Source organism: Procambarus clarkii, chromosome 30, assembly GCF_040958095.1.
Source record: "Procambarus clarkii isolate CNS0578487 chromosome 30, FALCON_Pclarkii_2.0, whole genome shotgun sequence".
Taxonomy (NCBI): Eukaryota; Metazoa; Arthropoda; class Malacostraca; order Decapoda; family Cambaridae; genus Procambarus; species Procambarus clarkii.
The window spans coordinates 23,142,212-23,169,540 of record NC_091179.1 but is presented as its reverse complement, the minus strand read 5'-3'; the positions used below and the strand labels follow the sequence as shown (position 1 = coordinate 23,169,540).

Below are 27,329 nucleotides of genomic sequence, written 5' to 3'. Positions count from 1 at the left end.
AGCGCAGGTGTGATGGGTGAGGTTGGCTAGGCCCCAGCACAGGTGTGGTGGGTGAGGTTGGCTAGGCCCCAGCGCAGGTGTGGTGGGTGAGGTTGGCTAGGCCCCAGCACAGGTGTGGTGGGTGAGGTTGGCTAGGCCCCAGCACAGGTGTGGTGGGTGAGGTTGGCTAGGCCCCAGCACAGGTGTGGTGGGTGAGGTTGGCTAGGCCCCAGCACAGGTGTGGTGGGTGAGGTTGGCTAGGCCCCAGCACAGGTGTGGTGGGTGAGGTTGGCTAGGCCCCAGCACAGGTGTGGTGGGTGAGGTTGGCTAGGCCCCAGCACAGGTGTGGTGGGTGAGGTTGGCTAGGCCCCAGCACAGGTGTGGTGGGTGAGGTTGGCTAGGCCCCAGCACAGGTGTGGTGGGTGAGGTTGGCTAGGCCCCAGCACAGGTGTGGTGGGTGAGGTTGGCTAGGCCCCAGCACAGGTGTGGTGGGTGAGGTTGGCTAGGCCCCAGCACAGGTGTGGTGGGTGAGGTTGGCTAGGCCCCAGCGCAGGTGTGATGGGTGAGGTTGGCTAGGCCCCAGCACAGGTGTGGTGGGTGAGGTTGGCTAGGCCCCAGCACAGGTGTGGTGGGTGAGGTTGGCTAGGCCCCAGCGCAGGTGTGGTGGGTGAGGTTGGCTAGGCCCCAGCACAGGTGTGGTGGGTGAGGTTGGCTAGGCCCCAGCACAGGTGTGGTGGGTGAGGTTGGCTAGGCCCCAGCGCAGGTGTGATGGGTGAGGTTGGCTAGGCCCCAGCACAGGTGTGGTGGGTGAGGTTGGCTAGGCCCCAGCACAGGTGTGGTGGGTGAGGTTGGCTAGGCCCCAGCGCAGGTGTGATGGGTGAGGGTCGCTAGGCCCCAGCACAGGTGTGGTGGGTGAGGTTGGCTAGGCCCCAGCGCAGGTGTGATGGGTGAGGTTGGCTAGGCTCCAGCGCAGGTGTGGTGGGTGAGGTTGGCTAGGCCCCAGCACAGGTGTGGTGGATGAGGTTGGCTAGGCCCCAGCACAGGTGTGATGGGTGAGGTTGGCTAGGCCCCAGCACAGGTGTGGTGGATGAGGTTGGCTAGGCCCCAGCGCAGGTGTGGTGGGTGAGGTTGGCTAGGCCCCAGCGCAGGTGTGATGGGTGAGGTTGGCTAGGCCCCAGCACAGGTGTGGTGGATGAGGTTGGCTAGGCCCCAGCACAGGTGTGATGGGTGAGGTTGGCTAGGCCCCAGCACAGGTGTGATGGGTGGGGTTGGCTAGGCTCCAGCACAGGTGTGGTGGGTGAGGTTGGCTAGGCCCCAGCACAGGTGTGATGGGTGAGGTTGGCTAGGCCCCAGCACAGGTGTGATGGGTGAGGTTGGCTAGGCCCCAGCACAGGTGTGGTGGGTGAGGTTGGCTAGGCCCCAGCGCAGGTGTGGTGGGTGAGGTTGGCTAGGCCCCAGTGCAGGTGTGATGGGTGAGGTTGGCTAGGCCCCAGCACAGGTGTGGTGGGAGACTGGGACAAGACACAGCAGGGGAGGACAGGAAGCAGGTGGTGGGAGGAGGAGGTGTTGGGAGCACAATCTGGAACACCTCACTTCTCGCATCATGGTGAGTGGTGGTGACTGTGACGGTGAGTGGTGGTGACTGTCACGGTGAGTGGTGGTGACTGTCACGGTGAGTGGTGGTGACTGTCATGGTGAGTGGTGGTGACTGTCACGGTGAGTGGTGGTGACTGTCACGGTGAGTGGTGGTGACTGTCATGGTGAGTGGTGGTGACTGTCACGGTGAGTGGTGGTGACTGTCACGGTGAGTGGTGGTGACTGTCACGGTGAGTGGTGGTGACTGTCACGGTGAGTGGTGGTGACTGTCACGGTGAGTGGTGGTGACTGTCACGGTGAGTGGTGGTGACTGTCACGGTGAGTGGTGGTGACTGTCACGGTGAGTGGTGGTGACTGTCACGGTGAGTGGTGGTGACTGTCACGGTGAGTGGTGGTGACTGTCACGGTGAGTGGTGGTGACTGTCACGGTGAGTGGTGGTGACTGTCACGGTGAGTGGTGGTGACTGTCACGGTGAGTGGTGGTGACTGTCACGGTGAGTGGTGGTGACTGTCACGGTGAGTGGTGGTGACTGTCACGGTGAGTGGTGGTGACTGTCACGGTGAGTGGTGGTGACTGTCACGGTGAGTGGTGGTGACTGTCACGGTGAGTGGTGGTGACTGTCACGGTGAGTGGTGGTGACTGTCACGGTGAGTGGTGGTGACTGTCACGGTGAGTGGTGGTGACTGTCACGGTGAGTGGTGGTGACTGTCACGGTGAGTGGTGGTGACTGTCACGGTGAGTGGTGGTGACTGTCACGGTGAGTGGTGGTGACTGTCACGGTGAGTGGTAGTGACTCACGGTGAGTGGTAGTGACTGTCACGGTGAGTGGTAGTGACTGTCACGGTGAGTGGTAGTTTCTGGGATGTTTCAGCTTCCCCTTGGAGGATATTGAGACATAGAAGGCAGAGGAGAGTTGCCTACCTACCTGCCTGTTGTTGTTGGTACCGGGTGTTCAACGTCCCTGGGCCTGGCCTCTGGCTAGGCCTCCTAGTTGGTGTGGTCAAGCAGGCTGTTGGACGCTGCCCGGTGTGTGGCCCTGGCGAAGCAGGAGAGAGTGGTGGAGTGGAGGGCACTTGGGTACATGACAGTGGGGAGAGTGGTGTGTGGGAGAGTGGTGTGTGGGAGAGTGGTGTGTGGGAGAGTGGTGTGTGGGAGAGTGGTGTGTGGGAGAGTGGTGTGTGGGAGAGTGGTGTGTGGGAGAGTGGTGTGTGGGAGAGTGGTGTGTGGGAGAGTGGTGTGTGGGAGAGTGGTGTGTGGGAGAGTGGTGTGTGGGAGAGTGGTGTGTGGGAGAGTGGTGTGTGGGAGAGTGGTGTGTGGGAGAGTGATGTGTGGGAGAGTGGTGTGTGGGAGAGTAATGTGTGGGAGAGTGGTGTGTGGGAGAGTGGTGTGTGGGAGAGTGATGTGTGGGAGAGTGATGTGTGGGAGAGTGGTGTGTGGGAGAGTGGTGTGTGGGAGAGTGGTGTGTGGGAGAGTGGTGTGTGGGAGAGTGATGTGTGGGAGAGTGGTGTGTGGGAGAGTGGTGTGTGGGAGAGTGGTGTGTGGGAGAGTGGTGTGTGGGAGAGTGGTGTGTGGGAGAGTGGTGTGTGGGAGAGTGATGTGTGGGAGAGTGATGTGTGGGAGAGTGATGTGTGGGAGAGTGGTGTGTGGGAGAGTGGTGTGTGAGAGAGTGGTGTGTGGGAGAGTGATGTGTGGGAGAGTGATGTGTGGGAGAGTGGTGTGTGGGAGAGTGGTGTGTGGGAGAGTGGTGTGTGGGAGAGTGGTGTGTGGGAGAGTGGTGTGTGAGAGAGTGGTGTGTGGGAGAGTGGTGTGTGGGAGAGTGGTGTGTGGGAGAGTGGTGTGTGGGAGAGTGGTGTGTGGGAGAGTGGTGTGTGGGAGAGTGGTGTGTGGGAGAGTGGTGTGTGGGAGAGTGGTGTGTGGGAGAGTGGTGTGTGGGAGAGTGATGTGTGGGAGAGTGGTGTGTGGGAGAGTGATGTGTGGGAGAGTGGTGTGTGAGAGAATGGTGTGTGGGAGAATGGTGTGTGGGAGAGTGGTGTGTGGGAGAGTGGTGTGTGGGAGAGTGGTGTGTGGGAGAGTGGTGTGTGGGAGAGTGATGTGTGGGAGAGTGGTGTGTGAGAGAGTGGTGTGTGGGAGAGTGATGTGTGGGAGAGTGATGTGTGGGAGAGTGGTGTGTGGGAGAGTGATGTGTGGGAGAGTGATGTGTGGGAGAGTGGTGTGTGGGAGAGTGATGTGTGGGAGAGTGGTGTGTGAGAGAGTGGTGTGTGGGAGAGTGATGTGTGGGAGAGTGGTGTGTGGGAGAGTGGTGTGTGGGAGAGTGGTGTGTGGGAGAGTGGTGTGTGGGAGAGTGGTGTGTGGGAGAGTGGTGTGTGGGAGAGTGATGTGTGGGAGAGTGGTGTGTGGGAGAGTGATGTGTGGGAGAGTGGTGTGTGGGAGAGTGATGTGTGGGAGAGTGGTGTGTGAGAGAGTGGTGTGTGGGAGAGTGGTGTGTGGGAGAGTGGTGTGTGGGAGAGTGATGTGTGGGAGAGTGGTGTGTGGGAGAGTGATGTGTGGGAGAGTGGTGTGTGAGAGAGTGGTGTGTGGGAGAGTGATGTGTGGGAGAGTGATGTGTGGGAGAGTGGTGTGTGGGAGAGTGGTGTGTGGGAGAGTGGTGTGTGGGAGAGTGGTGTGTGGGAGAGTTGTGTGTGAGAGAGTGATGTGTGGGAGAGTTGTGTGTGGGAGAGTGATGTGTGGGAGAGTGGTGTGTGGGAGAGTGATGTGTGGGAGAGGATGTCAGTGGCTGTGATGGACACAGCTCACTTAAATAGTGGATGATATGGTGGACGGTATCTGTATCTTGGCTGACAATGGTGGTGGTTGTCTCGGTGGATGGTGCTAGTAGTGGTTGTTCGTTGCTGGGGACTGTCAGTGTGATGTGATGGTGGTTGTCCTGGTGGAGGGATGGTTGGCGGTGTTAACGACCTTCGCAACTGGATGTATGTGCTGTATTGAACCACCCGGCCTCCACACCAGTACTTCTGTACACTTCTCTCATACACTATAATTTCCAACTTCTACCTATATTCTCTCCTTCTTTCTCTCACTTTAATGACGCTATGTTTGTGCTCCTTGTCTATTCCCCTCAGTATTTTGTACGTCGTGGTCATATCTCCTTTTTCTTCTCTACGATTTTTTTTCACTCGTGTATCGAATTGGTTTCAACAACTTGCTCATCTAGTTCGTTCCAATTACATCCTCTCCTTCTACTGTTTCTTAATTTGAACATTGCTTCTGTATCTACTTTGTCATCCCTCTTAGTATCTTGTACGTCGCTATCATGTCTGCCATATTCCGTCTTTCCTCCAGTGTAGGGAGGTCATGTTCCCTCAGTCATTATAGCTCCGTCCCCTTAGCTCAGGAAGGAGCCTTGTTGCATATTTGTCTAGTTTTGTTTAGTGCTTTGTAGCTAGGGGGGTTCCGTGCCGGGGCAGCATACTCATAACTGGTCTCACAAATGATGTATGCACCGCTCAGATGGTCCAGGCTCCTGTGTGTGTGTACTCACCTAGTTGTGCTTGCGGGGGTTGGGCTTTGGCTCTTTGGTCCCGCCTCTCAACTGTCAATCAACAGGTGTACAGGTTCCTGAGCCTACTGGGCTCTATCATATCTATATTTGAAACTGTGTATGGAGTCAGCCTCCACCACATCACTTCCTAGTGTATTCCATTTACTAACTACTCTGACACTGAAAAAGTTCTTTCTAATGTCTCTGTGGCTCATTTGGGTACTCAGCTTCCACCTGTGTCCACTTGTTCGCGTCCCTCCAGTGTTGAATAGTTCATCCTTGTTTACCCGGTCGATTCCCCTGAGGATTTTGTAGGTTGTGATCATGTCCCCCCTTACTCTTCTTTCTTCCAGTGTCGTAAGGTGCATTTCCCACAGCCTTTCCTCATAACTCATGCCTCTTAGTTCTGGGACTAGTCTAGTGGCATACCTTTGGACTTTTTCCAGCTTCGTCTTGTCCTTGACAAGGTACGGGCTCTATGCTGGGGCCGCATACTCCAGGATTGGTCTTATATATGTGGTATACAAGATTCTGAATGATTGTGTGTGAATGAATGTGATTCTGAATGAAAATGTATGTGTGTGTGTGTGTGTGTGTGTGTGTGTGTGTGTGTGTGTGTGTGTGTGCACACGTGTATAAATGTGTATATATACATGTTATGAGAGTCATGAGGTAGGTGTGGTGCACGGGTCAGTGAGGGGGGAGGGGGGTGTGAGGCGCACCACACACGCCTCTCACAACTCCTCACAACACACCCTCATAACACACCCTCATAACACACCCTCATAACACACCCTCATGAACGTACATCTACTCTATGGATATCTATAAACTATGGACTGCTAAACAAACCTAAATAATCCTCTTATGGTATTATTGGTATATTAAAAGGCATTATACAAGCTTCATAACCCTAACCTAACCTACCCTAGGACAAATATAAGCTATGTATAGCACTATACTCGCCCTACGAGAGGTATACCCGTTGCTCGTCCCGAGGATCAGCGCCCCGGCGGCCCGGTCTCTGACCACCTGATGCCAGATACTTCCCCAACTATCTTCGACAGTCTTCAAAATCCACATGTGTAGCGGCTCAGGTGTGTGCCACACATGTGGCATGTCAGGTGTTGGCTCCGAGCACACTTGGTGTATATATGTGACCCGTCCTCAGACTCTGATACACTAGACTTTGATGGTTGGGACGGAGCACTGGGAGGAGGTCACAGCCCTGATGAAGACCGCGCTCAAGCACCAAGGACCCCTCAACCTTGCCCTCAAGCACGAGGTTGATCATGTACATAGAGAATGATTATTATTATGTGAGGGGCGCCGCCCCCGACCGTCTCCAGGCTGCTCTTCTCCTAGACGACTCTGAAGGTACGTGTACCTCCACACTGACGGTACGTGTACCTCCACACTGACGGTACGTGTACCTCCACACTGACGGTACGTGTACCTCCACACTGACGGTACGTGTACCTCCACACTGACGGTACGTGTACCTCCACACTGACGGTACGTGTACCTCCACACACCCTCACTGACGGTACGTGTACCTCCACACACCCTCACTGACGGTACGTGTACCTCCACCCCCCCCTCACTGACAATACGTGTACCTCCACACACCCTCACTGACGGTACGTGTACCTCCACACTGACAGTACGTGTACCTCCACACTGACGGTATGTGTACCTCCACATGCCCTCACTGACGGTACGTGTACCTCCACACTGACGGTACGTGTACCTTCACACACCCTCACTGACGGTACGTGTACCTTGTTACGGCCCTCTCGGGTCGCAACTGGGTTCGTACTCTGATGTTATTAGAGGAAGTTGTATCCGGCCCCAAGCCAGTAGTGGCTTTCAAGGGATGAGATCCGTGACGCAAGTAAAATAAAAGGGGAAGGGAAAAAAAGGCAAAAACTTAAGATTATAATTACTTTCACCGATAAGTAATATATAAAAGTTACACAGGGGGAGGGGTATTAACACTACACAAGGGAAGTATATACACGGTTGTCTTCTCCTGAAGACGCGGGATCCTCTCGGTGCCGAGTCCTCGGTGCTTTCGTGGTCTCTTGACGAATCCTTCGATCAAGCTGAGTCTACCCCAGACACAGGCCAGCCAAAACACAGTTCCACTGGGGCACCGCCGTGGAGGCCGTCAACCACAAGTCCAGCAGAACAGCTGGCAGGTTCCGGATCAGCAACGCTGGTCAGGCCACTCCACGAGCGATACTAGGGTAGCGCCCTAGTCAGGAGCCTCGTGTGATACCACAAATCACTCTCCTGTCCTCAATACCCCAGTGGTCAATCGTCTCCAGCAGTCGGTCCCGGGTACGGCAATCCTTCTACTGCCACTTCACTGGCAGGGTAACACCACAGTGTTCCTCCGGGAGGCGACTCACAGCTGCTGCAGCAAAGCACAAGGTATGGGGACGGCTGCCTTGGGTAGACTGACTCAACTTCCCTTACAGCAGTCCCAGGTCGACTCTGTAAGTAGACACGTCATCAATAACAGGTACACACAAAAGCACCTCACTTACAGGCTCAGACACAAACGCCCGACATATCCACTCCATAGAGGGCGTTGTCGTCTGAGCACCACCTCACCAGAGGTCAGCAGCGGCGGTGTTGTGAGCTGAACCGGACTGGAAACTGGCCCTTGTGGCCAGTACACCTCGTCCTCACCAGGTGTCGTCGTCCATTTGGTGGGGGTTTCGGGAGCTGACCCACAGATGGCGCGGTCGTCACTGCTCCGTGCTCGGACGCTGGATCCGGGTTCGTAACACCTCCCCACCAAAAAGAATTTGGTTTGGGTTTCTAGAAAGAAAAACACAAACCTCAATTATTACGGGGACACAACTCCAAATGGACTCACTTATACTATAAACTGGCACGGCGAGGCTGTCTCGTCCACAGAACTGTACTAAGGAGAAACCCTGGCACAAAGGGAACTTGAAAATGGCAGGCGATGACCTGCCTGACGTAATTTCCCACATCTCCTCTGCGATGTCAAGCAGGGGCATCATCTCACATCTCTCGAGTAGGGATCGGTGTAGACACGATGTGGGGCGACTCGACACTTCCCTGTGTCGTGGCACCGATGATGGCTGATCACAGACGGCATTTCTGGTACCGATCCGGTAGTCCTTCAGGGATACGGGAACCTGGAATACAGGGGTCGGATCATTTAGAGTCACAGCGACAGTTACATCAGTACTCACAGCAGACTCCTCTACTAGGCTCACACCTAGTTCCAACGGGGCTGTTCGTACATCGAAGATGGCATTCGCTCTGCCACCGTCAGGTCGACCAACGTTCCGCACAACGCTGCATTGAGGCTCAGCTATCACGGCGGGGGGGTGTCAACCTGTCGGAAACAGTCACTCACATTATCATATCTCGTACCTCCTGTATCTACCATTACCTTCCAGGTCCCTTCTTCGACTGCAACACGCACAGTGCACGTCTCTAATCCCTGGGATCTCTTCACGATTTTCATGGGAGCCATCATCTGTCGGGTCGTCCACTGGTCCTTACTGAGAACAAGAATCAAAAATACCGCTAAGAAACATTTGGTTAACTTAGGGACGAGTTTCCTGAGCTTGAAATGTCCATAGCCGGCTACATCCATTAGCCTGGTTTGGACCAAAGAGGGCACTAGACCTTTCGAACACACCTCACATACCTCTGGCGTCTGGGGAATCTCTGGCCGGTTCAATGAACGCTGTACCTTGCAATACCGCAAGTACACATCCGCCTTCGCTCCAGACTCGTTGGTACCCGTGGGTGCCTGCACACAAGGCCTCTCTTCTTGCCCAGTTACCTCTTCTATCGTAACCGCATGTTCCTCGTCGGGAGAAGAATCAGGAGACACTGTTAGAATACTGTCGATCTGCGGGTGAGAGGACAAATTAAACATGTTTAAATCCGGGTCTGTTTTTACCTGGACATTACCACGGCCTGTCGTTACCTCAGACCTTGTTGTTCTGGCTGACTCGTCCGCGACCTTGGGAAGATTGATGCTCCAATCTGTCACCAAGTCGTTGGCTAGTACCACGTCAATCCCAGCCACAGGGAGGGTATCGACTACTGCCAACGCACATGTGCCGCTGAAGTAAGGCGAGTCGAGATGTACCGGCACTAAGGGGGCGATGTACTGCGTCCTAGGAAACCCAACCAGGACAACCTGTTGTCTCCCGTCCACACTTACTCCCTCGGGCAACGAGTTTCTCACGATCAGGGACTGGGCTGCTCCACTATCTCTGAGCACTACAACTGATCTACCAGTATGATCTACTAGTATGTGAGGGGCGAACAAACTTGGTCCTTCCTGCGTCGTCGTCGACTGGCTTCCTGCTGGTGGTGTTACACAGCTCATTAACATCACCTCCCTACGTGAGCCGCTACCTCTTCTGCCTCGGCACATAGCTGCTACATGCCCTTTCTGCCCACAAGTCCAGCACACCACATTCCTCCTCGGACTCCGGTGTTTCGGACTGCTAGGACTAGTCCTTCGAGGGCTACTTGGGGGCGTCTTCTTAGCGCTTCGTGGGACGGGTCTTTCCTTTTCGTCATGAGGTCTGTCAAACCGGCGTTGGTAATGCCTTGGGACGTACTTAGCAGAAGGCCTATGCGTCAAGATATACTCTTCAGCCATAGTGGCTGCCACACTCAAGGTTTCTACCTGCTGCTCTTCCAAGTACGTCTTTAGGTCTCCAGACAAACAATCCTTGAAGTCCTCTAGCAGTATGAGCTGCTCGAGGTCTTCTTTGGTCTCCACCTTCCGAGAGGCACACCATTCTTGGAAAAGTCGCTCCTTGATGGTGACGAATTCGGTGAAAGTGTGCTCTGAGGTCTTTTTCAGGTTTCTGAACTTCTGCCTGTAAGCCTCAGGTACCAATTGGTACGCCATGAGCACGACCTTCTTCACCTTGTCGTAATCGCCGGAGTCGTCAAGGGATAACGTAGAGTAGGCGATTTGGGCCTTCCCAGTCAAGACTGACTGTATCATGATGGCCCAATTCTCCCTTGGCCACTCCAAAGAGGCAGCGACTTTCTCGAAGGCTGCGAAGAACTTTGAAACTTCCTTCTCGTTGAATTTGGGGACCATTTTGATGTTCCTTACCGGATCGAAACTGCTGGTTTCCGTCGTTGGCCTCCGACCACGACCTTCTTCACCTTGTCGTAATCGCCGGAGTCGTCAAGGGATAACGTAGAGTAGGCGATTTGGGCCTTCCCAGTCAAGACTGACTGTATCATGATGGCCCAATTCTCCCTTGGCCACTCCAAAGAGGCAGCGACTTTCTCGAAGGCTGCGAAGAACTTTGAAACTTCCTTCTCGTTGAATTTGGGGACCATTTTGATGTTCCTTACCGGATCGAAACTGCTGGTTTCCGTCGTTGGCCTCCGACCACCTAACCGTAATACTTCTAGCTCATGTTGTCTCTCTCTTTCCTCTCTGTCTCGTTCTTCTCTTTCTCTCTCTCGTTCTTCTCTTTCTCTCTCTCGTTCTTCTCTTTCTCTCTCTCGTTCTTCTCTTTCTCGTTTCTCTGCTCTTTCTCGCTCTTCTCTTCTTTCTTCTCGTTCTAATTCTAAACGCCTCATCTCTAATTCTTTATCTTGTCTCTCTCTTTCCATTTCTAATTTCTTCCATTCTATCTCACGATTTATCTCTAAGGCGCGCATTTTGACTGTAAGCAAGCTAATATTCAGCTCGCCTGCATCACTGTCAATGTCACTGCCTTTATCTTCCTTTTCAGTGGAAGCAACTTCTTCACTTTCCTTGGTACCTAGTGCCTCACGTTCTTGTTTTTCTTCGGCCTTCAAATGCCGGTGAACCTTGGATAAGATCTCTACACGGGAATCACTGGCACGGATCTTTATCTCTAGGTAGGCACTAACTAGTACAAGTTCCGGTTTGCTCAGATACTTTAATCTGGCAAGACAGTCCTCTCTGTTCAGAAAAGCCTGCACATCGTCCAGATCATCGATGGTAGCTTTTTCTGCCATTGTCACCGATGGAACACTTAACTAGCACTTAACACACCGCTTCACTTTAGCACTTAACGCACCGAACACTGTTCTACGTCAATATTGCACTTTATCACACCTGGCGCCTCACTTGCCAATATTGCACGTAATTACTTCGGGCACCGCACTACACAATATTGCACTGAATCCCAGCGAACACTTCGCTCTACAATATTGCACTGAATCACGCCGAGCACCGCACTACACAATATTGCGCTTAATCGCTTAATCACAGCGAGCACCGCACTGCACAATATCGCACTTAGTCACTCTTGAGCACCGCACAGGACGTATAACATCCCAATCGTCACACACAGGGGGAATTATTTACAGGGATTACGCCACTTCACCACCCCTGTCAAACATACTTAACAAGGGGACGGATCCCGCTGGGGATGCCAATTATGTTACGGCCCTCTCGGGTCGCAACTGGGTTCGTACTCTGATGTTATTAGAGGAAGTTGTATCCGGCCCCAAGCCAGTAGTGGCTTTCAAGGGATGAGATCCGTGACGCAAGTAAAATAAAAGGGGAAGGGAAAAAAAGGCAAAAACTTAAGATTATAATTACCTTCACCGATAAGTAATATATAAAAGTTACACAGGGGGAGGGGTATTAACACTACACAAGGGAAGTATATACACGGTTGTCTTCTCCTGAAGACGCGGGATCCTCTCGGTGCCGAGTCCTTGGTGCTTTCGTGGTCTCTTGACGAATCCTTCGATCAAGCTGAGTCTACCCCAGACACAGGCCAGCCAAAACACAGTTCCACTGGGGCACCGCCGTGGAGGCCGTCAACCACAAGTCCAGCAGAACAGCTGGCAGGTTCCGGATCAGCAACACTGGTCAGGCCACTCCACGAGCGATACTAGGGTAGCGCCCTAGTCAGGAGCCTCGTGTGATACCACAAATCACTCTCCTGTCCTCAATACCCCAGTGGTCAATCGTCTCCAGCAGTCGGTCCCGGGTACGGCAATCCTTCTACTGCCACTTCACTGGCAGGGTAACACCACAGTGTTCCTCCGGGAGGCGACTCACAGCTGCTGCAGCAAAGCACAAGGTATGGGGACGGCTGCCTTGGGTAGACTGACTCAACTTCCCTTACAGCAGTCCCAGGTCGACTCTGTAAGTAGACACGTCATCAATAACAGGTACACACAAAAGCACCTCACTTACAGGCTCAGACACAAACGCCCGACATATCCACTCCATAGAGGGCGTTGTCGTCTGAGCACCACCTCACCAGAGGTCAGCAGCGGCGGTGTTGTGAGCTGAACCGGACTGGAAACTGGCCCTTGTGGCCAGTACACCTCGTCCTCACCAGGTGTCGTCGTCCATTTGGTGGGGGTTTCGGGAGCTGACCCACAGATGGCGCGGTCGTCACTGCTCCGTGCTCGGACGCTGGATCCGGGTTCGTAACATACCTTCACACACCCTCACTGACGGTACGTGTACCTTCACACACCCTCACTGATGGTACGTGTACCTTCACACACCCTCACTGACGGTACGTGTACCTCCACACTGACGGTACGTGTACCTCCACACTGACGGTACGTGTACCTCCACACTGACGGTACGTGTACCTAGACCCCCCTCACTGACGGTACGTGTACCTCCACACTGACGGTACGTGTACCTCCACACTGACGGTACGTGTACCTCCACACACCCTCACTGACGGTACGTGTACCTCCACACTGACGGTACGTGTACCTCCACACTGACGGTACGTGTACCTCCACACTGACGGTACGTGTACCTCCACACTGACGGTACGTGTACCTCCACACTGACGGTACGTGTACCTCCACACTGACGGTACGTGTACCTCCACACTGACGGTACGTGTACCTCCACACTGACGGTACGTGTACCTCCACACTGACGGTACGTGTACCTAGACCCCCCTCACTGACGGTACGTGTACCTCCACACTGACGGTACGTGTACCTCCACACTGACGGTACGTGTACCTCCACACACCCTCACTGACGGTACGTGTACCTCCACACTGACGGTACGTGTACCTCCACACTGACGGTACGTGTACCTCCACACTGACGGTACGTGTACCTCCACACTGACGGTACGTGTACCTCCACACTGACGGTACGTGTACCTCCACACTGACGGTACGTGTACCTCCACACTGACGGTACGTGTACCTCCACACTGACGGTACGTGTACCTCCACACTGACGGTACGTGTACCTCCACACTGACGGTACGTGTACCTCCACACTGACCGTACGTGTACCTCCACACTGACGGTACGTGTACCTCCACACTGACGGTACGTGTACCTCCACACACCCTCACTGACGGTACGTGTACCTCCACACTGACGGTATGTGTACCTCCACACTGACGGTACGTGTACCTCCACCCCCCCTCACTGACGGTACGTGTACCTCCACACTGACGGTACGTGTACCTCCACACTGACGGTACGTGTACCTCCACACACCCTCACTGACGGTACGTGTACCTCCACACTGACGGTACGTGTACCTCCACACTGACGGTACGTGTACCTCCACACTGAGGGTTCGTGTGCCTCCACACTGACGGTACGTGTACCTCCACACACCCTCACTGACGGTACGTGTACCTCCACACTGACGGTACGTGTACCTCCACACTGACGGTACGTGTACCTCCACACTGACGGTACGTGTACCTCCACACACCCTCACTGACGGTACGTGTACCTTCACACACCCTCACTGACGGTACGTGTACCTCCACACTGACGGTACGTGTACCTCCACACTGACGGTACGTGTACCTCCACACTGACGGTACGTGTACCTCCACATTGACGGTACGTGTACCTCCACACTGACGGTACGTGTACCTCCACACTGACGGTACGTGTACCTCCACACTGACGGTACGTGTACCTCCACACACCCTCACTGACGGTACGTGTACCTCCACACACCCTCACTGACGGTACGTGTACCTCCACACTGACGCTACGTATACCTCCACACTGACGGTACGTGTACCTCCACACTGACGGTACGTGTGCCTCCACACTGACGGTACGTGTACCTCCACACACCCTCACTGACGGTACGTGTACCTTCACACACCCTCACTGACGGTACGTGTACCTTCACACACCCTCACTGACGGTACGTGTACCTCCACACTGACGGTACGTGTACCTCCACACTGACGGTACGTGTACCTCCACACTGACGGTACGTGTACCTCCACACTGACGGTACGTGTACCTCCACACACCCTCACTGACGGTACGTGTACCTCCACACTGACGCTACGTGTACCTCCACACTGACGGTACGTGTACCTCCACACTGACGGTACGTGTACCTCCACACACCCTCACTGACGGTACGTGTACCTCCACACTGACGGTACGTGTACCTCCACACTGACGGTACGTGTACCGCCACACTGACGGTACGTGTACCTCCACACTGACGGTACGTGTACCTCCACACTGACGGTACGTGTACCTCCACATAATATGCTCCTACTCTGGAGGCTCCATATATAACTTTGCTCATTTACATATTCATTGTGTTTTAAAAATTTTGTTTATTGTGGTAAAAGGTTTAATCCTCTTCTCCAATGGCGTCGTGTATCTGGTGAGTCTGTGTTTAATCTGCATGGCAGGGCAGAAACATTTGTGCAACCTTTCCTTGCACCTGATAGCGCTGTTCACCAAGTAGTAAATAGGTATCTGGGAGTAAGACAGCTGCCACGGGCTGCTTGCTGGGGTGTGTGTGTGTAAAAACAAATTCAGTTGATTGATTGACAGTTGAGAGGCGGGACCAAAGAGCCAGAGCTCAACCCCCACAAGCACAACTAGGTGAGTACACTCTCATCCCTTCCAAATGGCTTAGCGCTTTCTCCTCATCAAATAAAAGAAAATAGTGAAACATAAACAGTCAAATAAAAACACCTGTCAGATAAAAACACCTGTCAAATAAAAACACTTGTCAGATAAAAACACCTGTCAAATAAAAACACTTGTCAAATAAAAACACCTCTCAAATAAAAACACCTCTCAAATAAAAACACCTCTCAAATAAAAACACCTGTCAAATAAAAACACCTGTCAAATAAAAACACCTCTCAAATAAAAACACCTGTTAAATAAAAACACCTCTCAAATAAAAACACCTCTCAAATAAAAACACCTGTCAAATAAAAACACCTGCCAAATAAAAACACCTGCCAAATAAGACAGATAAAATTAAAGAACTGAAGACACGAACCTAAATAATGTAATAGACTGAAGTAACTTGAATAACCTGACATTTAGTGAACATAACCGAGCAAATATTGCGTCAACCAGACATATAATAGGATGGATTCGTAGCCCCATTTTCAAAATAGTATTTTGAATGTGATGATCATATCTCTCTTCCAGTGACGTACGGAACAAGATTGATTAATTCCTCGTAATTCATCCTTTTGTACTAGTTTGGTGTCTGGTACGATAGGGAAATAGGTCAGGAATCATTGCAATTAATAGAAAAGCCGGGGTCGCAGAGCCGGAGCTCGATCCTGCAGACCCACATGGATCTTCCTCCGGCGATGAGGTGAAGTGGTCAATGCGAGGCCGTGATGGCTATTATCTTCTGTTTCTTAATAGTGAAAGTCTCTTATTATGGGCTGTTGTTGTAACCCAGACTTCTGTATTGCTGGTTGTGGGGGTCTGTGTCACCTGTACCGCTGGCTGTGGTGGTCTGTGTCACCTGTACCGCTGGCTGTGGGGGTCTGTATCACCTGTACCGCTGGCTGTGGGGGTCTGTACCACCTGTACCGCTGGCTGTGGGGGTCTGTGTCACCTGTACCGCTGGCTGTGGCTGGCTGTACCACCTGTACCGCTGGCCGTGGGGGTCTGTGTCACCTGTACCGCTGGCTGTGGCTGGCTGTACCACCTGTACCGCTGGCTTTGGGGGTCTGTATCACCTGTACCGCTGGCTGTGGGGGTCTGTATCACCTGTACCGCTGGCTGTGGGGGTCTGTATCACCTGTACCGCTGGCTGTGGGGGTCTGTATCACCTGTACCGCTGGCTGTGGGGGTCTGTATCACCTGTACCGCTGGCTGTGGGGGTCTGTGTCACCTGTACCGCTGGCTGTGGCTGGCTGTACCACCTGTTCCGCTGGCTGTGGGGGTCTGTATCACCTGTACCGCTGGCTGTGGGGGTCTGTGTCACCTGTACCGCTGGCTGTGGGGGTCTGTATCACCTGTACCGCTGGCTGTGGGGGTCTGTATCACCTGTACCGCTGGCTGTGGGGGTCTGTATCACCTGTACCGCTGGCTGTGGGGGTCTGTGTCACCTGTACCGCTGGCTGTGGGGGTCTGTATCACCTGTACCGCTGGCTGTGGGGGTCTGTATCACCTGTACCGCTGGCTGTGGGGGTCTGTATCACCTGTACCGCTGGCTGTGGGGGTCTGTATCACCTGTACCGCTGGCTGTGGGGGTCTGTATCACCTGTACCGCTGGCTGTGGGGGTCTGTATCACCTGTACCGCTGGCTGTGGGGGTCTGTATCACCTGTACCGCTGGCTGTGGTGGTCTGTGTCACCTGTACCGCTGGCTGTGGGGGGTCTGTATCACCTGTACCGCTGGCTGTTGGGGGGGGGGGCTGTATCACCTGTACCGATGGTCCATTAAGTGGCTGTGTCCCGTTCGTCAAACCCCGTCAAATAATTCAACCCAAAGGACTCACCTGTACTATAACAAGAACAATAGGAAGGAGGCAACTATCAAGGGAAGCACCAAGCCATTACGACAATATATAGCACTGGGAAGGGGTCAGGATAAGGATTTGGGGTGGGACGGTGGGAAGGAATGGTGTCCAACCACTTATGGACGGTCGGGGATTGAACGCAGACCTGCATGATGCGAGACCGTCGCTCTACCGTCCAGCCCAAGTGGTTGGAGAAGTGACTGAAATAACTTGAATGACATGACATTTAGTGAACATTTCCGTGCAAATATAGCGTCATCCAGGAAAACGATTGTGTGGATTTGTAGCACCATTTTTAAATAGAATTTTGAATGTGGTGATCATGTCTCTCTTTATTCTTTCTTCCAGTGACGTAAGGAATAATTGGTATTAATTCCTCGTAATTCATGCCTCTCGGCTTTTGTACTAGTTTGGTGGCGTACTTTTGTATATCTTCTGCCTCATTTTGTGTTTACCGATGCAAGGAATCCTCGCTAGTGCTGCATAATCGTTAAATGGTCTGATGTATGCTGTATCCAATGTCCTGAATGGCTTATGCAGATTAGTTAGCATAAAAGACACAGCTTAAAACTAGTCTGGAATATTCACACCAAGGCTTGACGCCACAATGCTTCTAGTGTTCAAATATCATGTCATATTTTTATTTTACAAGTGCACTACGGGCTCACCATAGCCCGTGCTACTTGGAACTTTTTGTTCCGAGTTGCTGAATCTTAAACAACATGACCATGTCATATCTCTGCTGGAATGATAACTTAAATATACCCAATTAAAAGACCGTGAGAATTTTTTTTTTAAATCAGACTGAAGTCATTTGCTATCACGACTGATTTGATTCTCGACTTTTCTCATGTAATTCAGTCGTGTAGAGATTGTTGGACTGATACTCCGACCCCCTAGTGCCCAGGCCCGGCCCCCTAGTGCCCAGGCCCGGCCCCCTAGTGCCCAGGCCCGGCCCCCTAGTGCCCAGGCCCGGCCCCCTAGTGCCCAGGCCCGGCCCCCTAGTGCCCAGTCCCGGCCCCCTAGTGCCCAGGCCCGGCCCCCTAGTGCCCAGGCCCGGCCCCCTAGTGCCCAGGCCCGTCCCCCTAGTGCCCAGGCCCGGCCCCCTAGTGCCCAGGCCCGGCCCCCTAGTGCCCAGGCCCGGCCCCCTAGTGCCCAGGCCCGGACCCTTAGTGCCCAGGTCCGGCCCCCTAGTGCCCAGGCCCGGCCCCCTAGTGCCCAGGCCCGGCCCCCTAGTGCCCAGGCCCGGACCCTTAGTGCCCAGGCCCGGCCCCTTAGTGCCCAGGCCCGGCCCCTTAGTGCCCAGGCCCGGCCCCCTAGTGCCGAGGCCCGGTCGCTGCAGGTAAGTGAAGAGGCACATGCCGTCATGGGAGAGAGACTCCTCTCACCCGGCCGACGCGACGCGCCTTCACCGCACCTCACACCTCTGACACACTCACAACTCAGGAGGTGGTAGGAATTGGCAGCAACCACTCGTAAGCACCTCTCGTTTAGCTGGTAAGCTGTGTGTGTGTGTGGCTGTGACCGTGAGGGAGTGCTAGTGTAAAGTGTGTCACCACCACCACACCGCGAAAGTTGATGATTCTGGTGATCGTGGTGGTGTGGTGGTGGTGGTGGTGGTAGTTCTGGTGGTGGTGGTGGTGGTGTGGTGGTGGTAGTGGTGGTTGTGGTGCTTATCACTGCCTACGTGGAAGGTAGGGCTGGCCTACTAGCCTTGCTCTACCTGTTACACTGTAATTTTGACTGTTCTGGCTCTCGAAATCATCGTCGAATATGACTTTAAAATGTGGATGGAGGTGGCTTCCACAACTTATTCTTTCAGTGTATCGCACTTGTTGTGAACCTTTACAGGTACGAGTAACTCCTTGCATTCCTATTGTTAGTTTGCGTGTCTTGCTTCCATCCTTGTCCACTTATCGTACGTTATCGCAGTTTAAAGTGGTCTTTAGCTTTACTTCCCTCAGTATTTTGAATGTTGTGATCATATCCCGCCTGTTTCTTCTCCTCTAGGTGTTATTAGATGTAGTTTTCTTAGACTATTCTTAACCTTCTTCATATTGGTGCAAATTTCTTTGCAAATCTCTTAAGAGTTAAGCGTTTGTTAAATTACTCTCTAGTGTTGTGAGTTTGTCATATGCTGCTGATGTTACCTTACAGGTGTCTGCTTCTGGTGTTTGGATTACACTTATATCCACTGAAATCTTGCTATCTTTCCTATTCATGTAGTTGCTTTACCCTTATGGTGAAGGATAAGAGAGAACTGGATAAGCACTTCCAAAGGATACCTGATCAACCAGGCTGTGACTCATACGTCAGGCTGCGAGCAGCCGCGTCCAACAGCCTGGTTGACCAGTCCAGCAACCAGGAGGCCTGGTCGACGACCGGGCCGCGGGGACGCTAAGCCCCGGAAGCACCTCAAGGTAACCTCAAGGTAAGGTAAGGCACGCCCTCTGGTCTCCTTCATTGTTCATCTACATTTCAGTCGTATGAAATGGGCCTGTGGGCCTGCGGCCCGCAGGCCCACATACCCACCACAGCCCGGTTGGTCCGGCACTTCTCTTAGAAAACAGTCCAGTTTTCTCTTGAAGATGTCCACTTGTCAGTAATAACTGAGCGCCTCTTTTTCTGTCCTCATTGTAAATATTGTGACTGTGTTAGTGGTCTGTGTCACTGACATTGTGTCAGTGTTCTGAAGAGTTCGACAAACACCTCCAAAGAATACCTGATCAACCAGGCTGTGATTCATACGTCAGGCTGCGAGCAGCCGCGTCCAACAGCCTGGTTGTTCAGACGACCAACCTGAAGGCCTCGTAGGTGACTGGGCCGTGGGGGCCACTGATCCCCGGAACCTCTACATAGTAGCCACAAGGTATTCCTCTCTCGGGCTGTAAATTGTGTAGACCTCTGGGACCCTCCTGTTGAACTCCTCACACATCTCCTTGTCGTTTTCTCGAAGTAGACCTCTTTGTAATCTCAGGCAAATCAAATGATCCATTACTGTCAGTGGTAGTGATAATAGTGGTGGTAGTGGTGGTAGTTGTGGTAGTGACTGATCACCCCCCCCCCCCTCCTACACACTACCAACCACCAACATCTGGTGGCGAGCTTATTGGTACTGGTCTTTCCGAGTCATTGAACATTGGTATGTCATTATTACATACGAACTGAGAAGTAATGTGGGCCTGTGGGCCGCTCCAAGCAACAGCCTGGTGGACCAAACTCTCACAAGTCAAGCCTGGCCTCAGGCCGGGCTTGGGGAGTAGAAGAACTCCCAGAACCCCATCAACCAGGTATCAACTCCCAGAACCCCATCAACCAGGTATCAACTCCCAGAACCCCATCAACCAGGTATCAACCAGGTAATCCCACACCGCTACCATAACACAGATGTGTGTGAGTGTAAGAATGTTGGGAGGACCCGCGCTGATGGTGGTGGGTGAGCCAGGGACAGTGAACAGTGAGAGTGATAACTACACGCAGAGATAACAGTCATCACTATCAGAACATGAGGTTCCGCGGGTGTCACAATCCTCATCCTGAGGTGTGATAATCTTGAACACTTCCTGCTGGGTAGTCTGCGTCAGTGTGGTGGTGGTTGTGGGTAGTCTGCGTCAGTGTGGTGGTGGTTGTGGGTAGTCTGCGTCAGTCTGGTGGTGGTTGTGGGTAGTCTGCGTCAGTCTGGTGGTGGTTGTGGGTAGTCTGCGTCAGTGTGGTGGTTGTGGTTAGTCTGCGTCAGTGTGGTGGTGGTTGTGGGTAGTCTGCGTCAGTGTGGTGGTGGTTGTGGGTAGTCTGCGTCAGTCTGGTGGTGGTTGTGGGTAGTCTGCGTCAGTCTGGTGGTGGTTGTGGGTAGTCTGCGTCAGTGTGGTGGTTGTGGGTAGTCTGCGTCAGTGTGGTGGTGGTTGTGGGTAGTCTGCGTCAGTGTGGTGGTGGTTGTGGGTAGTCTGCGTCAGTGTGGTGGTTGTTGTGGTTAGTCTGCGTCAGTGTGGTGGTTGTGGTTAGTCTGCGTCAGTGTGGTGGTTGTGGGTAGTCTTCGTCAGTGTGGTGGTTGTGGGTAGTCTGCGTCAGTGTGGTGGTGGTTGTGGGTAGTCTGCGTCAGTGTGGTGGTTGTTGTGGGTAGTCTGCGTCAGTGTGGTGGTGGTTGTGGGTAGTCTGCGTCAGTGTGGTGGTGGTTGTGGGTAGTCTGCGTCAGTGTGGTGGTTGTGGGTAGTCTGCGTCAGTGTGGTGGTTGTGGGTAGTCTGCGTCAGTGTGGTGGTGGTTGTGGGTAGTCTGCGTCAGTGTGGTGGTTGTGGGTAGTCTGCGTCAGTGTGGTGGTGGTTGTGGTTAGTCTGCGTCAGTGTGGTGGTGGTTGTGGGTAGTCTGTGTCAGTGTGGTGGTTGTGGGTAGTCTGCGTCAGTGTGGTGGTGGTTGTGGGTAGTCTGCGTCAGTGTGGTGGTGGTTGTGGGTAGTCTGGGTCAGTGTGGTGGTGGTTGTGGTTAGTCTGCGTCAGTGTGGTGGTGGTTGTGGGTAGTCTGTGTCAGTGTGGTGGTTGTGGGTAGTCTGCGTCAGTGTGGTGGTGGTTGTGGGTAGTCTGCGTCAGTGTGGTGGTTGTTGTGGGTAGTCTGCGTCAGTGTGGTGGTGGTTGTGGTTAGTCTGCGTCAGTGTGGTGGTGGTTGTGGTTAGTCTGCGTCAGTGTGGTGGTTGTGGGTAGTCTGCGTCAGTGTGGTGGTGGTTGTGGGTAGTCTGCGTCAGTGTGGTGGTGGTTGTGGTTAGTCTGCGTCAGTGTGGTGGTGGTTGTGGGTAGTCTGCGTCAGTGTGGTGGTGGTTGTGGGTAGTCTGCGTCAGTGTGGTGGTGGTTGTGGGTAGTCTGTGTCAGTGTGGTGGTTGTGGGTAGTCTGCGTCAGTGTGGTGGTGGTTGTGGGTAGTCTGCGTCAGTGTGATGGTGGTTGTGGTTAGTCTGCGTCAGTGTGGTGGTGGTTGTGGTTAGTCTGCGTCAGTGTGGTGGTTGTGGGTAGTCTGCGTCAGTGTGGTGGTGGTTGTGGGTAGTCTGCGTCAGTGTGGTGGTGGTTGTGGTTAGTCTGCGTCAGTGTGGTGGTGGTTGTGGGTAGTCTGCGTCAGTGTGGTGGTGGTTGTGGGTAGTCTGCGTCAGTGTGGTGGTGGTTGTGGGTAGTCTGTGTCAGTGTGGTGGTTGTGGGTAGTCTGCGTCAGTGTGGTGGTGGTTGTGGGTAGTCTGCGTCAGTGTGATGGTGGTTGTGGTTAGTCTGCGTCAGTGTGGTGGTGGTTGTGGGTAGTCTGCGTCAGTGTGGTGGTTGTTGTGGGTAGTCTGCGTCAGTGTGGTGGTGGTTGTGGGTAGTCTGCGTCAGTGTGGTGGTTGTTGTGGGTAGTCTGCGTCAGTGTGGTGGTGGTTGTGGGTAGTCTGTGTCAGTGTGGTGGTGTTGTGGGTAGTCTGCGTCAGTGTGGTGGTGGTTGTGGGTAGTCTGCGTCAGTGTGGATGGTGGTTGTGGTTAGTCTGCGTCAGTGTGGTGGTGGTTGTGGGTAGTCTGTGTCAGTGTGGTGGTGGTTGTGGGTAGTCTGCGTCAGTGTGGTGGTTGTGGGTAGTCTGCGTCAGTGTGGTGGTGGTTGTGGGTAGTCTGCGTCAGTGTGGTGGTGGTTGTGGGTAGTCTGCGTCAGTGTGGTGGTGGTTGTGGGTAGTCTGTGTCAGTGTGGTGGTTGTTGTGGGTAGTCTGCGTCAGTGTGGTGGTGGTTGTGGGTAGTCTGCGTCAGTGTGGTGGTTGTTGTGGGTAGTCTGTGTCAGTGTGGTGGTTGTTGTGGGTAGTCTGCGTCAGTGTGGTGGTTGTTGTGGGTAGTCTGTGTCAGTGTGGTGGTTGTTGTGGGTAGTCTGTGTCAGTGTGGTGGTTGTTGTGGGTAGTCTGCGTCAGTGTGGTGGTTGTTGTGGGTAGTCTGCGTCAGTGTGGTGGTTGTTGTGGGTAGTCTGCGTCAGTGTGGTGGTTGTTGTGGGTAGTCTGTGTCAGTGTGGTGGTTGTTGTGGGTAGTCTGCGTCAGTGTGGTGGTGGTTGTGGGTAGTCTGCGTCAGTGTGGTGGTGGTTGTGGTTAGTCTGCGTCAGTGTGGTGGTTGTTGTGGGTAGTCTGTGTCAGTGTGGTGGTTGTTGTGGGTAGTCTGCGTCAGTGTGGTGGTTGTTGTGGGTAGTCTGTGTCAGTGTGGTGGTTGTTGTGGGTAGTCTGTGTCAGTGTGGTGGTTGTTGTGGGTAGTCTGCGTCAGTGTGGTGGTTGTTGTGGGTAGTCTGTGTCAGTGTGGTGGTTGTTGTGGGTAGTCTGTGTCAGTGTGGTGGTGGTTGTGGGTAGTCTGCGTCAGTGTGGTGGTTGTTGTGGGTAGTCTGTGTCAGTGTGGTGGTGGTTGTGGGTAGTCTGTGTCAGTGTGGTGGTGGTTGTGGGTAGTCTGTGTCAGTGTGGTGGTGGTTGTGGGTAGTCTGTGTCAGTGTGGTGGTGGTTGTGGGTAGTCTGCGTCAGTGTGGTGGTGGTTGTGGGTAGTCTGCGTCAGTGTGGTGGTGGTTGTGGGTAGTCTGCGTCAGTGTGGTGGTTGTTGTGGGTAGTCTGCGTCAGTGTGGTGGTGGTTGTGGGTAGTCTGTGTCAGTGTGGTGGTTGTTGTGGGTAGTCTGTGTCAGTGTGGTGGTGGTTGTGGGTAGTCTGCGTCAGTGTGATGGTGGTTGTGGTTAGTCTGCGTCAGTGTGGTGGTGGTTGTGGGTAGTCTGTGTCAGTGTGGTGGTGGTTGTGGGTAGTCTGCGTCAGTGTGGTGGTTGTGGGTAGTCTGCGTCAGTGTGGTGGTGGTTGTGGGTAGTCTGCGTCAGTGTGGTGGTGGTTGTGGTTAGTCTGCGTCAGTGTGGTGGTGGTTGTGGGTAGTCTGTGTCAGTGTGGTGGTTGTGGGTAGTCTGCGTCAGTGTGGTGGTTGTTGTGGGTAGTCTGTGTCAGTGTGGTGGTTGTTGTGGGTAGTCTGTGTCAGTGTGGTGGTTGTTGTGGGTAGTCTGTGTCAGTGTGGTGGTGGTTGTGGGTAGTCTGTGTCAGTGTGGTGGTGGTTGTGGGTAGTCTGTGTCAGTGTGGTGGTGGTTGTGGGTAGTCTGTGTCAGTGTGGTGGTTGTTGTGGGTAGTCTGTGTCAGTGTGGTGGTTGTGGGTAGTCTGTGTCAGTGTGGTGGTTGTGGGTAGTCTGCGTCAGTGTGGTGGTGGTTGTGGGTAGTCTGCGTCAGTGTGGTGGTGGTTGTGGGTAGTCTGCGTCAGTGTGGTGGTGGTTGTGGGTAGTCTGTGTCAGTGTGGTGGTTGTTGTGGGTAGTCTGCGTCAGTGTGGTGGTGGTTGTGGGTAGTCTGCGTCAGTGTGGTGGTTGTTGTGGGTAGTCTGTGTCAGTGTGGTGGTTGTTGTGGGTAGTCTGCGTCAGTGTGGTGGTTGTTGTGGGTAGTCTGTGTCAGTGTGGTGGTTGTTGTGGGGAGTCTGTGTCAGTGTGGTGGTTGTTGTGGGTAGTCTGCGTCAGTGTGGTGGTTGTTGTGGGTAGTCTGCGTCAGTGTGGTGGTTGTTGTGGGTAGTCTGCGTCAGTGTGGTGGTTGTTGTGGGTAGTCTGTGTCAGTGTGGTGGTTGTTGTGGGTAGTCTGCGTCAGTGTGGTGGTGGTTGTGGGTAGTCTGCGTCAGTGTGGTGGTGGTTGTGGTTAGTCTGCGTCAGTGTGGTGGTTGTTGTGGGTAGTCTGTGTCAGTGTGGTGGTTGTTGTGGGTAGTCTGCGTCAGTGTGGTGGTTGTTGTGGGTAGTCTGTGTCAGTGTGGTGGTTGTTGTGGGTAGTCTGTGTCAGTGTGGTGGTTGTTGTGGGTAGTCTGCGTCAGTGTGGTGGTTGTTGTGGGTAGTCTGTGTCAGTGTGGTGGTTGTTGTGGGTAGTCTGTGTCAGTGTGGTGGTGGTTGTGGGTAGTCTGCGTCAGTGTGGTGGTTGTTGTGGGTAGTCTGTGTCAGTGTGGTGGTGGTTGTGGGTAGTCTGTGTCAGTGTGGTGGTGGTTGTGGGTAGTCTGTGTCAGTGTGGTGGTGGTTGTGGGTAGTCTGTGTCAGTGTGGTGGTGGTTGTGGGTAGTCTGCGTCAGTGTGGTGGTGGTTGTGGGTAGTCTGCGTCAGTGTGGTGGTGGTTGTGGGTAGTCTGCGTCAGTGTGGTGGTTGTTGTGGGTAGTCTGCGTCAGTGTGGTGGTGGTTGTGGGTAGTCTGTGTCAGTGTGGTGGTTGTTGTGGGTAGTCTGTGTCAGTGTGGTGGTGGTTGTGGGTAGTCTGCGTCAGTGTGATGGTGGTTGTGGTTAGTCTGCGTCAGTGTGGTGGTGGTTGTGGGTAGTCTGTGTCAGTGTGGTGGTGGTTGTGGGTAGTCTGCGTCAGTGTGGTGGTTGTGGGTAGTCTGCGTCAGTGTGGTGGTGGTTGTGGGTAGTCTGCGTCAGTGTGGTGGTGGTTGTGGTTAGTCTGCGTCAGTGTGGTGGTGGTTGTGGGTAGTCTGTGTCAGTGTGGTGGTTGTGGGTAGTCTGCGTCAGTGTGGTGGTTGTTGTGGGTAGTCTGTGTCAGTGTGGTGGTTGTTGTGGGTAGTCTGTGTCAGTGTGGTGGTTGTTGTGGGTAGTCTGTGTCAGTGTGGTGGTGGTTGTGGGTAGTCTGTGTCAGTGTGGTGGTGGTTGTGGGTAGTCTGTGTCAGTGTGGTGGTGGTTGTGGGTAGTCTGTGTCAGTGTGGTGGTTGTTGTGGGTAGTCTGTGTCAGTGTGGTGGTTGTGGGTAGTCTGTGTCAGTGTGGTGGTTGTTGTGGGTAGTCTGTGTCAGTTGTGATGATCTGGTTGTGAGAAGATGTTCTTCGGGGCTGACAGTCCCCAGGCGGGCATGATAAGTCATAGACGACGATGGTTTCCTTCAAGGTGTTCTGTTTGGTGTCTGGAGACTCGTGAAACACTCTCCAGACACCAAACAGAACGCCTTGAAGGAAACCATCGTCGTCTACACCGTCACATGTCCACTTGGGGACTGTCAGCCCCAAAGATCTCAGTATATAGGCAAGACAACAACGTCTCTTTCTAGGCAATTAACAATGCACAAACAACAGGGCTCCATCAAGGAACATATAATCTCTTCTCACAATCAGACCATCACCAAAGAAAACTTAACAAGCAACTCAGAAATCATCGATAGATATATCGATACCAGGAGACTCGACATCAGCGAGGCACTACACAGCAAAAAGTCAATACCAGCAATCAACAGCCAATTAATGCATGACTATATTCTACCCACTTCAAGACCCCGAACCAACATAGAAGCAGCAAGAGAAAGTATGGGCCAATAGGCCTTCTGTCGTTACTTCCATTCTTATGTTTTCATACCCAATTTATACCCATTGATTCGTGTTCTGTCACCTCACCCAAAACTTTTGTGTCATATCACCTCACCCAAAACGAATATAAATGTGATGTATGTTATGTGTAAACTAGTCTTTGAAAATGTAAGAAACCCTTACAAAACGCTTTCAGGTGTCAGACCAAACATAAAAATGTAAAAAATTAATTTTGGAGAGTTAATTTTTCAATTACCCTCGACAGTGAAGAAAACGTAAGAAATATTGAGAATATTCGTGTTAGAATTATTAATCTTACCCTTTCGGTCATATTCAACAACATTATATAAATAAATTTATATATATATTAATAGTCTACTATAAAGTAATGTACTATATATATATATATATATATATATATATATATATATATATATATATATATATATATATATATATAATATATATATATATATATATATAGACATATGTCGTACCTAGTAGCCAGAACGCACTTCTCAGCCTACTATGCAAGGCCCGATTTGCCTAATAAGCCAAGTTTTTATGAATTGTTTTTCGACTACCTAACCTAACCTAACTTTTTCGGCTACCTAACCTAACCTATAAAGATAGGTTAGGTTAGGTTAGGTTAGGTTAGGTAGGGTTGGTTAGGTTCGGTCATATATCTACGTTAATTTTAACTCCAATAAATAAAAATTGACCTCATACATAATGAAATTGGTAGCTTTATCATTTCATAAGAAAAAAATTAGAGAAAATATATTAATTCATGAAAACTTGGCTTATTAGGCAAATCGGGCCTTGCATAGTAGGCTGAGAAGTGCGTTCTGGCTACTAGGTACGACATATATATATATATATATATATATATATATATATATATATATATATATATATATATATATATATATATATATATATAAAAAGTAAGATTAATAATTCTAACACGAATTTTCTCAATCTTTTGTACATTTCTTTTCACTGTTGGAGGTAATTCAAAAATCAATTCTCCAAAATTCATTTTTATTTCTAGTCTGACGCGACACTTGAGCGCGTTTCGTAAAACTTATTACATTTTCAAAGACTTTAGTTAACACATACACAACTGAATAGAACTTAC

The 27,329-nt window shown here is 52.4% G+C and overlaps 1 protein-coding gene across 4 annotated transcripts in view; it reads left to right on the top strand.

The window, feature by feature from the left end:
• LOC138370087 (uncharacterized) overlaps positions 1 to 27,329 on the top strand; it is a 235,429-nt gene that overhangs the window by 23,284 nt on the left and 184,816 nt on the right. Inside the window, exon 1 of one of the 4 annotated variants that reach the window (XM_069334031.1) lies at positions 6,106 to 6,491. The exons of the other annotated variants lie outside the window; for them this stretch is intronic. Within the exon in view, the coding sequence (XP_069190132.1) occupies positions 6,407 to 6,491 (85 nt within the window). The 5' untranslated portion in view covers positions 6,106 to 6,406. Of the gene's footprint in view, positions 1 to 6,105; positions 6,492 to 27,329 lie in introns of those variants that run through there. 4 annotated transcript variants of the gene reach the window in all.